The sequence below is a fragment of the Hydra vulgaris genome, chromosome 15 (genome assembly GCF_038396675.1).
Source record: "Hydra vulgaris chromosome 15, alternate assembly HydraT2T_AEP".
Classification (NCBI taxonomy): Eukaryota; Metazoa; Cnidaria; class Hydrozoa; order Anthoathecata; family Hydridae; genus Hydra; species Hydra vulgaris.
The window spans coordinates 3,613,920-3,629,566 of NC_088934.1; the positions used below are offsets into that span (position 1 = coordinate 3,613,920).

General features: G+C 26.2%; 1 protein-coding gene across 1 annotated transcript in view; it reads left to right on the forward strand.

Annotated features, from left to right (window-relative positions):
* Positions 1 to 14,879, forward strand: part of LOC136092474 (E3 ubiquitin-protein ligase RNF31-like) — a 126,710-nt gene extending 111,831 nt beyond the window's left edge. Inside the window, exons 13-17 of the mRNA XM_065820758.1 lie at positions 6,608 to 6,726; positions 6,982 to 7,153; positions 7,244 to 7,340; positions 8,348 to 8,516; positions 14,566 to 14,879. Of these exons, the coding sequence (XP_065676830.1) occupies positions 6,608 to 6,726; positions 6,982 to 7,153; positions 7,244 to 7,340; positions 8,348 to 8,516; positions 14,566 to 14,604 (596 nt within the window). The 3' untranslated portion in view covers positions 14,605 to 14,879. The remainder of the gene's footprint in view (positions 1 to 6,607; positions 6,727 to 6,981; positions 7,154 to 7,243; positions 7,341 to 8,347; positions 8,517 to 14,565) is intronic.
* The last annotated feature ends 768 nt before the right edge of the window (positions 14,880 to 15,647 follow it).

Consider the following 15,647-nt stretch of genomic DNA (forward strand, 5'->3'; position numbering starts at 1 on the left):
TTTATTAGACTTTTTCAATAACGAAATGGGTGAAATAGTATTGTTTTTTGTTCTCAGTCAAGTCAATGTTTTTTATAACACGGTAAAAAAAATTGAAAAAGATGATATTTCTGCTGCTGAAGTTGCCTTAGTAGTAAAAGATTTGAAAGACCAGATAAAATCTAGAAAAGAAGAAAAATTTCTGCCTTTCATGGTAAGACAGCATTTGCAAGTTACCAAAGAAAACAGTCATCATTTGAAAAACCAATTTCTGAAAGTAGACATTTTTTACAGTGTCTAGAGTAAAACGATGAGTGGTCTTTACTTAACTGTAAAGTTGAGTGGATTGAAATTGTTGAAACTATAACTTTTTTGAAAAAATCAATAGAAATCACATTTGATGACAATGAAATGTTCAACGAAATTCAGAGAACTAATTTATATTGCACAAAGGAAAAATTTTCTTCTTGGAACTCACAGTCTGTTGAATGTCACAAGCGATAGGTTGAAATTTTTTCTCATTTAGAAAATAATCACATTCCTTAAAAGAGTTTGTTAAAATTGGTGGAAGCCGCTTTATGTTTGCCAGGTACAAACACTTCCGTAGAGCGATTGTTTTTGATTGCCAATGATATTTGAATGGAAGGGAAATCCCAACTTACAATGAAAATTTTGGCAGCTGTTTTGTTCGTTAAATTTAATTTAAGAAAATATAGCTGCTCAGAATTTGCAGAAAAAATTGAAAAAGATGACATGCTGCTGAAAACAATTCATTCTTATGGAAAATATTTGTGATTTAAAAATGCAAATATTGTTTAATATTTTTTCCATAATTTAGTTTCTTCACATGCTATTTTAAAATAAATAAACGAGTTTTTAGTAAAACCCATTTAAGCCAGGCCCATAGGCAGGGTGGGAGCGAGGGGGGCATGTGCTCCCCTGCACTTTGTCCTGTTTGGCCACTAAAAAATTGAAATTAAACATATATTCAAAATTTGTTAGTATAAAACAAAAAAGGACAAGGCGAAACCATATTAAAAATATAAAAGATATAATTAATGATTTTATTAAATTTATACAAAATCCTATCAAAAAATAGGTGAATATAGATTCCAAAAACAATTGCCCTTGTGCGTCTTTATTTTTATTTTATTTTTGGCACCTCTTGAAAAAGTGCTCCCCCTTTAAAGAAATGGTATTTAGATCAGGCTACGGGTCTGATTTATATACCATTTGTATTTATACATACCAAATTTATTCCTTGTACGCGTCTGGTGTGTTTCAAATACAGTCATCTCACTTGATATATATATATATATATATATATATATATATATATATATATATATATATATATATATATATATATATATATATATATATATATATATATATATATATATATATATATATATATATATATGTATATATATGTATGTATGTATGTATGTATGTATGTATGTATGTATGTATGTATATATATATATATATATATATATATATATATATATATGTATATGTATGAATGTATGTATGCATGTATATATATATATATATATATATATATATATATATATATATATATATATATATATATATATATATATATATATATATATATATATATATAGGGTACATATATATATACATATATATGATACACACACATATAAATATATATATACATATACATATCAGGGGTGTGCTCTTGGACTTTTTTTGGTTGCCAGAAAGACAACTGAAATTAACCAGTTTGTTAATGTTAGTTGCCTGCTAACCTTTTCCTATTTTATGGGTAAGTTTCATTTTCCTATATATGACTAAGTGTAGACTAGAAATGGTTTGCGTAAATAAAAGTAATAATGTAAATGATTGATAACATTGATTTTTCTACTTTCAGATAAACCACATGCCAATATATATGCTATTGGTATTTTCACTTAAATTAAACGCTTATTTTATTTAAAAAGTTTGTTTTTACAACATCAAAGTCTTGACAAATATAAAAAAATAATTTACAAATACTTTAAAACCCTTTGTATTTAATGTGTTATAATTTTTAACATTTTATTTGTTACAGGAGGCTGAAAACTATTGATATTTTAAAAGTATTTTAAAGTACCGCATTGTAATTTAATTTAATTTAACACTGTGTTAAAAATCATTTAAAATTAATAACAAAAGTTACTGATAGAATCTGATTTTGTTATTTGATTAATAAGATTATATTTTTTTATAATTTATAATTAAAAACAATCTTTACATAATATTTTGTTTATTACAATTTATTTATTTGAATTTTCACGTATTTAATGTAGTATTTTTAATAAAGATTATAAACAATTTATAGATAGATTTTATCAGTTGTCAATAAAATAAATGTAAATAAAAGCAAAAGTAATCGTAGTTTATGTTTATAAATGTGTTATGTCAAAAGAATTTCTGCAATATGGAATATGGAAAACGGTATAGAAATAGTAAGAAGCAAAAAATTTTTACTACATTTGTGAAAATGTATTTTAAATCATAAATAGGGTAGTAGTGTAGTGGTAGAGCGCTCGCCTCATAAGCGAGAAGTTCCAAGTTCAATCCCCACCAGGTCCTTGGTAGTACTGCACTCTACTTGTTTCTCAGCACTGCAGTCTGGTTTGTGAAGGTTTGTGTTTCAGAGTGATAGAGTTGAAAAAGGGTTGTAACCACAACCAAAGTAGCCTCCCTCAACAGTAGTGGCCTTCATGGCCATGGGGAGGTGAATTGAAATGAAAAAATTAAAAAAAAAAGAGTTCTTCTAATCAAAAACACTTCTTCCGTTTTATTAAAAAAAAATGCTTTTGCATATCATAATCTATGAGGGAGATGTTTTATGACTGAGAGAGATGTTTTACGTAATGAATTAGTTAGCAAATGATAATAAAAAAATTTCTTTAAATAAAATTGCAAAACTAATTTACATTCCTTTAAAACTAAATTTTACATTCAACGTTTTATTATTTTACATTTTTTACTTGAAAATTAGATTATGTATGTATGTATGTATGTATGTATGTATGTATGTATGTATGTAAGTACATATATGTATGTATATAATGTTATTTATTTTATATATGTATTTTTATATATAAAATAGCAGAAAATCAGTTACCAAATTCTTTTCTTTTTATGCTGTGTTTCATTTATAAAGACCGCGACCTTCTATAATAACAGGCTTTAACATAAATAAAGTTGATTAACTGAAGGCCGATTTCTAATATTACGTTTACATTTTTATCTTTTAACTTTAGACAAAAGTTAGCGTTCACCATTTTTTGAAAAATCTTATAAATTTGATCGGTTTATAAATTAGATAGTGTAATTTCAAAACGTAAAAGTAAACATTGTAAGGTAATATTGTCGAACTAACAATAAGATATTTTAATAATTAAGATGCCTTTAAAATGCTGTGTACCTCATTGCAAGTTGAACTATCACACAACTACAACAAAAATATCAGTTTATAAATTCCCAAAAAAAACATAGGAAAGAAAAAGATAAAGTGATTCTATCCCAAGAACAGATTTTATTGTTTGAGACTATACATCAGTATGTCAACTGCATTGGCCAGATGATGCACCTTTTGAAAGCAACTATGGGAAACAATAGCTTTTAAACCTACTATCTGTTTTTAGAAATATTCTGCCTAGTTGTTTACCCACACCAGCAAGCAAAGTTAGAAAAACTGTAACTTCAAGTATTTTTAAAAACATTTTACCAGATAAGTTAAGTGATTTTTTAAATGAGGATGATCTTATGTTTGACAATATTCAATCTTTGTTAAGTGATAATGATGATGTTTTTCAGCTCAATAAAAAAAGTTTACACATACAATCAAAAATGTAGAAACTTGGTGTTCCATTATTTCTTTTAGATATTTTTAATGACTATTCATTTGAAGCTTACCATAATGGCACAACTTGTAAAATTTTATCTTTAACTGTAAACAAATATTAATAAAAACAAAATCAGCTTTATTTGAAGCAGTTAGATTTTAAAAAAAGTTTGCATCAGTCAAATATTTTATTTAAGCACCTTAATCCTAATGTTGAAAAGTTAATGTTGGTGAAGTTTTATATACTCTAGATATTATATGTAGAGCATGAGTCTTTTGCTATGCAGCAAAGTTTATATGATCGTTTGTGAATTGATTACAAGTTGCCAAGTATACGGGCTTTAACACGATTGACTTCAAAAATAAGCTCAATGGAGAACCTAAATTTCATGAATAGTATTTTTATGAATTTAAATCCATTGATAAGAACTTTCATACTTTTAATTGATGAGGTTTCTATCAAAGCTTTTTTAATTTGCCAATGAGGTGCTTTGTTTTGTCATGCAGTAAACTACCCTGAAAAGTAGCTGAAACAATTTTATCATTTATGATTTAATGTCTTTTTGGAGGTCCAGAATTTATATGTAGAGCTCAACTTATTGCAAGTCTTTCCTCTGAACTTTATTTTCCTCAATGTCATCAAGTTGGTGATACAATAAATAATATTGATAATAGTAAGACACAAGGAATAATTACTGATGTTAACTGTGTAAATCAACGATTTTTCGAAATGTTTAAAATAGTTGATAGTAAACCATGGTTAACAATATCAGGTATATATTTCTTATATGATTATGTACATCTCTTAAAATCTATATGAAACAATTGGTTGACAGAAAAGACTGACGAGCTTCAATTTTTGCACAATGGAACCCTGACTTTGGCTAAGTGGAATAATTTGGAAACTTTATATAAAACTGAATGCAATAGTCTTTTAAACTCTCTAAACTTACAGCTAGATCAGTTTATCAGAAACCAATAGAGAGACAATCTGTAAAGTTTAGTTAGTCTGTTTTTTGCAAAGAAACAGTAGCTGCATTAAGAATGCATCCAGAGAAAATAAAGCGTTTGAAGGTACTGCTGTATTTATTGAAAAAATTATTTCTTTTTGGAATGTTTTTAATGTCAAAGAACCTGGTGCTGGCATTCGGTTTAGAAATAAATTATGTGGAGAAATCCACTCAGTTAGTGATCAACGGTTACAACTGCTATGAGATATTGCTGAACTATTAAATTTTATGAAATCTACAGGTAAGCGTGTAAAAAAGCTTAAGCTAGATAACTACAATGCAATAGCACATAAATGTTATGGCCTAATTGATCTTATAGAAACTTTGTTGAGTAATGGAGCAAAGTATGTCTTATTAGGTTGGTTTTCAACAGATTCACTTGAAAAAGCTTTCTCTAAGCTTCAACAGGGATCTGGAGGTACTTTATAAATGCTAAATGTGTAATTGAAAATTCATATTCAACATTCTAAATTGATGCTACAACTTAACACTCCTGTAGATGATATTAATAATCTTACGGCAAATATTGTAGAGATATTTCTACTGATGAAAAAGAACTGGTGGATAATTTGCATGATCTTGAAAGCTCAGTTATTAAATCTATATTAGTGGCTATAGTTTACATATTTATGATAACACTATCAAGTTTCGATTTTAGTTGGCATTTCTTATTTTTGGTGATTTTCATTGATACCTTTTTTTTTAGTTATGTTTCTGTAAGCATATAAAAAAATACAGTTATCTTTTTAATGTACAGTTATATACATTGTCATGGTTCTGCTTGTTATTGATATTATTTAATATTACATTAATATTCTTAATGAAATTTGAAATACAAAAAATATAATTATCTTTTAATAATTTTTTGATTTTCCTTTTATATTTCTGTCTTTATTAGAGATTTTTATTAGAAAACATAAACTGCCATTACACCCTACACTACAACCATTACACCCTACACTACTACTATTACACCCTACTTAATATGAAAATATATATCAACAAAAGTCTCATATAATTTGCAAGCTTTTAAGTCGTCTGTCAATCGTTATCTTGCTCTACAATCTTCATCTTTTCTCTTTCAGTAACTTCCAACTTTAATTAGTGGCTGCTTGCAGCCTTGTTGGAAGCGAAGATGTTTAAAAAAAAAAAAAAAAAAAAAGTAATTTTAAATCTTCAGTTTTGTAGCATTTTTCAAAATTTTTGTCAACGCCTGTTATTATAAAAGGCTATGATAAAGACTATGATCAGAAATGAAATTTCTAGAAAATTTAAAGATAAGTCATTTGTTATTATAGTGTGTTGACAAAACTTTGATATTTGATGCAATTTTTTATTCACAAAGAGTATATGCATATACATTATATGTATATGTATATATTTTAATATTATTTTATATTTTTATATATTTAATTATAATATATTATATTATATATATTTATATCGTTAACATATTCTAATATTGTTTGTATGTATGCATGTATATATATGTGTATATATATATATATATATATATATATATATATATATATATATATATATATATATATATATATATATATATATGTATATATATATATATATATATGTATATATAGTGTGTGTATATATATATATATATATAGTCTATATATATATATATATATATATATATATATATATATATATATATATATATATATATATATATATATATATATATATATATATTAAAATTAGCAAAGTTGATACATTAAATATTTTTTGTTTAAAGAATGTCCTGAGTGTCATTTCAAGTATATTCTTGTAAGTGGTGGTTGTATGCATTTTACTTGTTCTCAATGTGGTTATGAATTTTGCTGTGGATGCTTTATGAGTTTTCTCAAGGGAGGGGTTAGTTCTTTTTTCTCTTTTTCTTTTTTGTTGATTCTAATTTCATAATTTTTTTTTTTTTATTTGAATTCGGTGAAAGAATTAAAATATATATATATTTATTTTTATAATTCTTCTAAAAATGATTAGAAGAAGAAGAATTTTCCATAAAATTATAAGAGAGTATATTTATAAAATCTATATTTTATATTTAATAAGATGAAATAGAAGATGATTTAAAACAAATTTTTTTGTGTTTTAATATTTTATTGACAGAGATGCCAAGTTAATCCTGATTGTGTCAACAAAGGTTTACATGCTCACCACCCACGTGACTGTTATTTTTATTTGAGAGATAGATCTGTGGATGAACTTAGAACTATTCTAGAAAACAATAACGTTGAATATGACAAGGACAGGCCTAACCAAGAAATACCTGATAACGAAAGTATTTAGTTAATTTATTTTTTATAAGTTTTTTATATTAATTTGTTTTTTTGTTTTTTTTTAATGAAATAAAAGCGATATTTTTTTACAGTTAATGGTCCATATCATTGTTCAATACCAATATCTGAAGCCTATGTTGATAAACCATGCGGAAAAGACTCACCTGATAATATGGCTGGGCTTTGCGAGTTAGTGGATTTTTGATTTTTAACCTTTTTTTAAACCAGTTTTTTTTAAAAACAATAAAAAAGCAAGCATTTTAAAAACAATAAAAAATCATTATTAAAAGTAATTAAAAGTATAATTATCATTATTATTAAATTAATTAAAAGTATCATTATATAAAAAAAAAGAATATATATTTATATATATATATATATATATATATATATATATATATATATATATATATATATATATATATATATATATATATATGTATATATATATATATATATATATATATATATATATATATATATATATATATATATATATATATATATTATATATATATATATATATATATATATATATATATTATTGATATTGAGTCATTAATGTGTTGTAGATCTTAACAAAGTTTGACAATTCTTAGAAAATAAGATTTTTTAAAAATTAAAATTGAAAATATATTCATTAAAAATGTAGCTTACTAACATAAAGTTTGTTTTTACTGTAAATATGTATTTTTTAGCTTCTTTTATGAATTAAAGGGTGACGACTATTCATATGCCTAAGGGCGCAGTAGCCACAAATGCGGCCTTGCACAATTGCATATTTATTAAAATCTGGTTGATTGAATAAAGCAAAAAAAAAAAAAAAGAGAAACATAATTAATAACATTGTTCATAAATAAAAGCAATAATACTCTTGCTAGGTTGTCTTAAATTTTTACCAAAAATTGTTAACTTTTAAGTTATGTTTTTTGAAAAAATATTGATTAAAAAAATAATTTATAAATTAAAAGTTTAAAAACTTTTTAATTTATAAATTGCTTGCCAAAACTACAACCCTCAGGTAATGCAGCTACACTCCTTTCATTTTTCAATAACAGGATAACAGGACCTTTTTTTACAATTTTATAACAACTGATTAAATTAAAATTTATTATTTCTATTGTTTACAAAACACAAAAAAAGTTAAAAGTGAAATTGAAAAGTTTTATAAATCTAAACTTTATAATTATTTTTAGATTGCATTATATTGAGTACCTTGTTGCGCTAGTAAACAAAAATAACTTAGACCCAGTCTTAGTTTTATCGATTGAAGAGCTTAATGTTGTATTGACAAGAAGTTATAAAGATCTTTTAAAACAAAATGAAAATGAAGCTATTGAAAAATTTCATGAAAGATTACGAGAGGTATTTATTTATTTATTTTGTTTTGACAACCTAGATTATACTCTTGATTTAAAATAAAAAGCTCGAGGTGCAAAAAAATCAGTTGTCTTTAATTCTTTTTTAATTGTCTTTAATTCTAATTTCCTTGTAATCCTTAATTTTAAAGTTTTTTATTTTTTTTAAACCCATAAAATAAAATTAAAAAAAGTTAATTTTTAACTTTTATTTTTTTGTCTTTCACTACACCTAAGCTCATAAGCATTATATATTTTAATAATCCATTTATTTGTGTATATGATTTTTCTCCGTTTCCACGGAATGCTAAAAAAACCCTGACAGATTTTTGCAACTACATTTTGCACTACAACCCCTTTTGCAATTGCAAAAGATGGTGTTGAGAAGTTTTTCTGAAGCAGGTGGAAGTAAAGTTTGAATTGGCTCCAATGCATTACTTACTAAATTCCAGCCCCAGTCTGTTGGGTCCAGTTGATTGCCTAGCCATACTTGAACTTGATAGTATACTCGATATAAGTGTTGAAATTCACATCACATGAAAATTACATTAAAAGAAAGTATGTCAATAAAAATAATAGAATAAAATATTTGCAAAAAAATAATTATAATAAACAAAACATTATTATTAAAAATAAACTTTTCAATTAAAGTAAAGCATCAATCACTAAAAAAAAAATTTAAAAATAACAAAAACAAAAACTTCTTATCAAATACTTTTAAAATAGATTTGAATCTAGCCTGCCTCAGCAGTGTTTGTATATCATTAAGTAAGGTTATGATAGCTTATCTGTTGTTCTTAATACTTTTTCATGATCCAGTTTTATCAAATTTAACATCTAAAAACTAGATTTTTCTTTGGTGCAGTGTTAATTATTTCTATTGTAAGTACCTTACTATAGCCATAAAGTAAAAACATATATCGGTTTCGCCATCAGTAGGCTCATCCTGGTGAGCCTACTGATGGTGAAAATTAGATAAGTATTTTTACTAATTAATTATTGCCCTGTTCTTTAAGAACATTGAGCACTCTATTTGTTGAGTAAAATAACATAACTAACTACTGTGCAAAAAAATTGGTAAATTAAAATTAACTACATATTTTCTTGGAAATAATGAACAATAATAAGTAAAAATTTAATTTACTTATGGTTTATTAATATTTGGTTTTATACCCTTTATTCACAATTATCGGTGCACATCTTTACGGCATGGTATCAACAAATTTTTGGCATGTACCTATTGGAATGTTTTTCCAAATGTATTTAATGTTTTCCTAATTTTCATCTTTATTTTTGGTCCTAGGAAGTTTTCCTAATTAATTTTTAATGTGTGCCCAGAGATTTTCTATCGGATTTATGTCCGGTTATTGGGCTGGCCACTTCAAAATCCAAATTTTCTCGTTATGAAACCAATTTTTTACTACCTTTGCTGTATGCTTTGGGTCATTATCTTGTTGATAACCCAAATCAAAGGTAGGTTTTCTTCTGCGAAGGGTAGCATAACATCCTGCAGTATATTTAAATATATTTCTTTGCTCATATTTTCTTTGATCCAAAAAAGGGGACCTACTCCATAATATGAAAAGCAATCCCACATTTTAATATTTCCACCACCATGTTTAATCGTTTTGACGGTATATCTAGGATCATATTATTTTCTTTTTGGACTACTGACATATTTTTTCAGTGCATCTGACCCACACAAGTTAATTTTGGTCTCATCTGGCCATAGAATATTTCGCCATTTTGAAGATGGTCAGCCCACGTGTTTCCTAGCAAAATCTTTCCTGTTTTTAATATTATTTGGTGATAAAAATGGACAATTCTTTAGTACTTTGGCTTTAACATATTGTTAAGTAAGCCTTTTTCTAACTGTCGAAGCATCAATTTGCAGGACAAGAGTAGTTTTTATTTCTATTGACGTTGCAAAAGGATTTCTTTTGGAATAAAGAACAATATTTCTGTCATCTCTTTTAAATGTTTTGCTCTTTCGACCACGTGTTTCGGGTGTATTTTTTTTTTATTGCATTGCATACCTTATTAATTGAACAGTCCATTAAATTTGAAAATTTCTTTTAAAGTTTTACCCTAGTTTCGTAAAATTTTGATTAAATTTCTTTTATCTTCCGAACAATGCACGTTACGTCCCATTTTTCTTTTATTTTTTATCATTTTTTTTTTATTTCTAAAAAAAAAAATATTTTCATTTTAATTCAAAAAATTTCATAGTAACTGTTAACAAAATTATTCTTTTAACTAAATAAATTAAATTATTAATGTAATAATTTTAAATATACATTACTTATTATTTTGCACACCTTTAATTAAAGTGTTCATAAAATATCAAATAAAAACACACACAAACTTGTTTATACATCACCATCAAACAACACGATATGCATAAGAAACTGATGTTAGAAATATATGTAGGATTCCCGCGTTTATGTCAAGCATATTCATAAGTATGATGTATTAAACGCTTTATCCTTACTATTACCTATTATTTTGCACACCACTGCACAGTGGGGCCAGTAGGTGGACAAAATGGGAAAAATTTTAGTTATCTAATCTTGAAAACCTATTTAATTTTAGTATCTACATATATTAGGAGAAATCTATTGATAATTTATTTATATTAAATCCCTTAGTTACCAGGACTCTAAGCATTTGAATATTGAGATAAAATAAAAAAACAAAAAAAATTATAAATAAGTAATTAACGGTGACATCAACGTTGTGTTATATTTCAATTACATCTACGTTTTTGAAACAAAAAATTAGTACATGTTATTCTAGAGTATTTAGAGATAAGAAAAACCAATGTGTGAAATAAATTTGTCATAGCATGTTATCTCAGTTATACTTTGAAAATCACAGATTAAAAAAAAAAAATTTCTTAAGAAACTTATTTTTTGCCGCACAATAACTAATAATTACCACAATTTGCCATGTGTTGTCTTATATTTATTTGAGCTATATGATGCTTCAATCGAGTTTTAATTGATTGCTCGTCCCCTTAAATCCCCGTTCAGATTTTATGTATGTTTTAACTTTGTTGCTATGGTACTAAATTTTGCATAGCAACAACTCATTTTTACATTAACGTTGTTTTAACAGTATTTTACTGGCGCTAAATACGCAATATTGGGGGTATGTATTAGAATGAGATTCAGAATTCTTATGAGGTTAACTTTTTTTGGTTACTATGGATACCTTACTTTGCATAACATAGCAACAACATATTTTCGGTAGTTGTTAGTAATTTAATTACTAACACTGACAGTAATTTAATTACTTTTAATTTTAATTACTAACACTTGTAGTAACTTAATTACTAACAAGTATTAGTAGTCCAGGCGGCATATATATTATAACATTTTACTTTTAAATACAAAATACTTGTTACAATAATTATTTAGATATGGTTTTGTTAAACTTAGACATTCATAATTTTCTCCAAAAAAACAATCTTAGTATTTCAAAACAAAATATTACTGAAGATATATTCAAATTTATTCAGCCAAAATTTGCTGATTTTAAAGACGTTGATTTTAGACATGCTGTTCAACGATTTGTTTACTTGTATAAAAAAAAGTGGAAATCTGCAAACTATACTGTGAAAAATTTTGAAAAGAAGTTTGTGAACTGGCTTAATGAATATTAAATTGTCAGAAAAAAAGACAATGAACCAACTGCAAGTAGACGTGCTCGAAAACCAGTTGCATTTGATAATAGTTCTAATAAAACTAAAAAACGGCGTGTATCTTGTTTAATTGAATCTCATTCATCCAATGAATTATTTTTTGCTGCTAATAAAAAATTTAGAGATGAATCTGTTGTTATTGCTGCCAAGAATGTTTTAAATATATCAAATACAGATAAAGCAACTAAATATTCAGCAGACGAAGCACTGGCTTTAATAATTGATGCAAGTCTGACAAAAGCTTCCTATCAATTGATTAGAAGCGGAGCCTTGGAGAAAGAATATAACATCTACCCCGCTTACAATGATGTCAGAGATGCAAAATTGAAATGTTATCGTGCAAACATAACAGTGGAGGACTATTCAGCTTCAGTTCCTTTAAAAGATTTAATGACTCATACTTTGCAAAGAATCTGTGCAGTTCAGGAACCTGTGCTAAGGCACTTGATATTGAACGACAAAGCAATAAAAACAATGACACTAACGTGTAAGGCTGGTTTTGATGGTGCTACTGGCCAAAGCATTTATAAACAAGTTTTATCAGAACCCGACATTAACAGAGATTTAAAGCGTGAAGAATCATTATTTATTACTTGTCTTGTCCCATTGGATTTGACTGGATTTAACAACAGCAACGAAAAGGTGCCTATTTGGAGAAATCAAAAGTCGTCCTCCACAGCCTATTGTAGACCCATAAGATTTGCATACAAAATGGAATCCAAGGAATCTGTGATTGAAGAAGATCAGTACATTAAAAGTGAGATAGAAAGCTTGGGTATGATTTTATTAGAGGTTTGCGGATCTTCTATTGAAGTGAATTGTATTATTGAACTTACAATGATTGATGGGAAGGTTCAAACAATATTATCTGAAAAAAATAACTCATACCAATGCTGTTCAGTGTGTGGTGTCTCTCCAAAAAATATGAATAGTCTTGATATCCTTAATATAGATTATACTAACAGAGAGTTCAAATATGGTCTTTCCAGTCTTCATGCATGGATTCGATTTTTTGAGATGTTATTGCACATTGCATATAAAAATGAAACAAGAAAGTGGCAAGCAAGATCTAAAGAACACAAAGAAAAGGCATCTGTAGCTAAACAAAAGATTCAGACTGATTTTATGAACAAAATGGGACTTGTTGTTGATTTCCCTAAAAGTGGTGGTTCTGGAACAAGTAATGATGGCAATACCTCAAGGCGTGCTTTTGCAGCATATGAACAAACAGCTGAAATTCTGGGTATTGACCAAAACCTTATATTCAGATTTTACATTATCTTGGTAACGCTCTCTTCAGGATATGAAATAGACTGCTTAAAGTTCAAGGATTATTGTTTTGACACTTTTAGACTATATGTTTCCCTTTATCCATGGTATTACATGGCTCAATCAGTTCACAAAGTATTGATACATGGACATGACATAATTAAAAGCCTTACATTACCCATCGGACTTATGTCAGAGGAAGCTCAAGAGGCTAGAAATAAAGACTTTAAATCTTATCGCGAAAATTTCAGCCGAAAAACATCCAGAAAAGCAACAAATACTGATCTTATCAATAGACTCCTAGTTTCCAGTGATCCTGTTATATCATCATTGCGTAAATCAACATCACACCAAACAAATCATAAAGCATTTCCTTCGGATGTTTTACAATTACTTAAACAATCTTCAAACGATATTATTGTTTTATAATTTTTTGATGTAATTTAAAATTGATAACGTTTTCTTGCACTATTTTTTGCTTTTATTATTCCTAAAACATTATTTACCTAAATACTCAATTTTTATTCAATATAGGTGGGTCAAAAATCCGATAAGATATTCAAATATCAATTTACCACTTTGTAACTAAGGAAAGTATCCGGTAACTAAGCAATATAAGTATCCATAACAACTAAATTTAAAAAATTATCACTCTTGTAAGAAGTGTGATCTCATATTGGTACTCATGCCAAATTTAGTGAATTTAGCACTTATAAAATATCTGCAGATAACAAAAGTAGGTTGTTGCTAAGCAAAATAAAGGATCCATAGCAACGAAATAAAAAAATATTACCTTCATAAAAAGCGCAGACATCATATTAGTACTCATACTAATTTTAGTGAATATAGCTCTAATATTAAATTAGTTATGAATTTTGTCCAGTAAAAGTGCATTATGGCCCACTGTGCACTGTATATATATCAATATATATATATATATATATATATATATATATATATATATATATATATAATATATATATATATATATATATATATATATATATATATATAATATATAGTTTTTTTTTTTTAATTTTTCATTAATTTTTTAAATTTTATATTAATTTTTGTTTGTTTTTAGTACGTTCGCACGGAACTTCCTTTATTAAAAAGGAAATGATTGTAGAAGATCCTCCCAGTCATTCCACGGTTTTATTGCTTCATTACGGCTTTCTATTGGCTTTACAAAAGATTTATATTAGTGTGGAAAATTATGAAGTCATTGTGATGACGATTTTTATCACCTAAATTTTATTTATAAACTGTCTTCTGTTTTATTAATATTTTATATAATTTTTATATTTTTTAGAAGCTGTTTTTATATATTTTTTTAATTTTACAACAAATAACTGTATTGCAAGATAACGCGTCTAATTGTAATGTATCTATATTAAAGTATTTGTGTTTTCATTTTCAAAGGGACAACCAATGAATTTTTTTTATTTTTTTATTTTTCCAGGAGATGGTAAATATCCAAAGGTAAAGGATGGTAAATAAGTAAATATTTTGAATACAAATGAATATTTGAAAAACAAATTTCAATTTTTTCGATAAAACTTGATCTAATTTGGTTTCAAATCATATATATATATATATATATATATATATATATATATATATATATATTTATATATATATATATATATATATATATATATATATATATATATATATATATATATATATATATATATATATATATATATATATATATATATATATATATATATATATATATATATATATATATATATATATATATATACAGTATTGGACAAAACATTTGCAACTAACATCGAATAATGCAAAAAAGTGTTCCTAATTTTACATGTTTTAAAAACGAAACAAACTATACTACCACAGCAAATAGTTCAGGAGTCTGGAGTCATAGCATGCCATGACATAAGCAATCAGGTGACAGCACACAGGCAGAATTTCGTTGACAAGTGCCATTTTGCAGCGGACAAAACAAGTGCAACTTTTTTAGTTTGTTTCATTTTCTTAAGTCTGGTCCGTGTCAACGTCACGGAAGTTTTTTAATAATTAAAGGAAGTATCCAGAAGTTTCCAGAAGCATGCAGAAGTTTCCAGAAGAAGCATCCAGAAATATCCAGAAGCTTCCAGAAGCATCGAAAAGAAGCATATAGAATCTTCCAGAACAGGT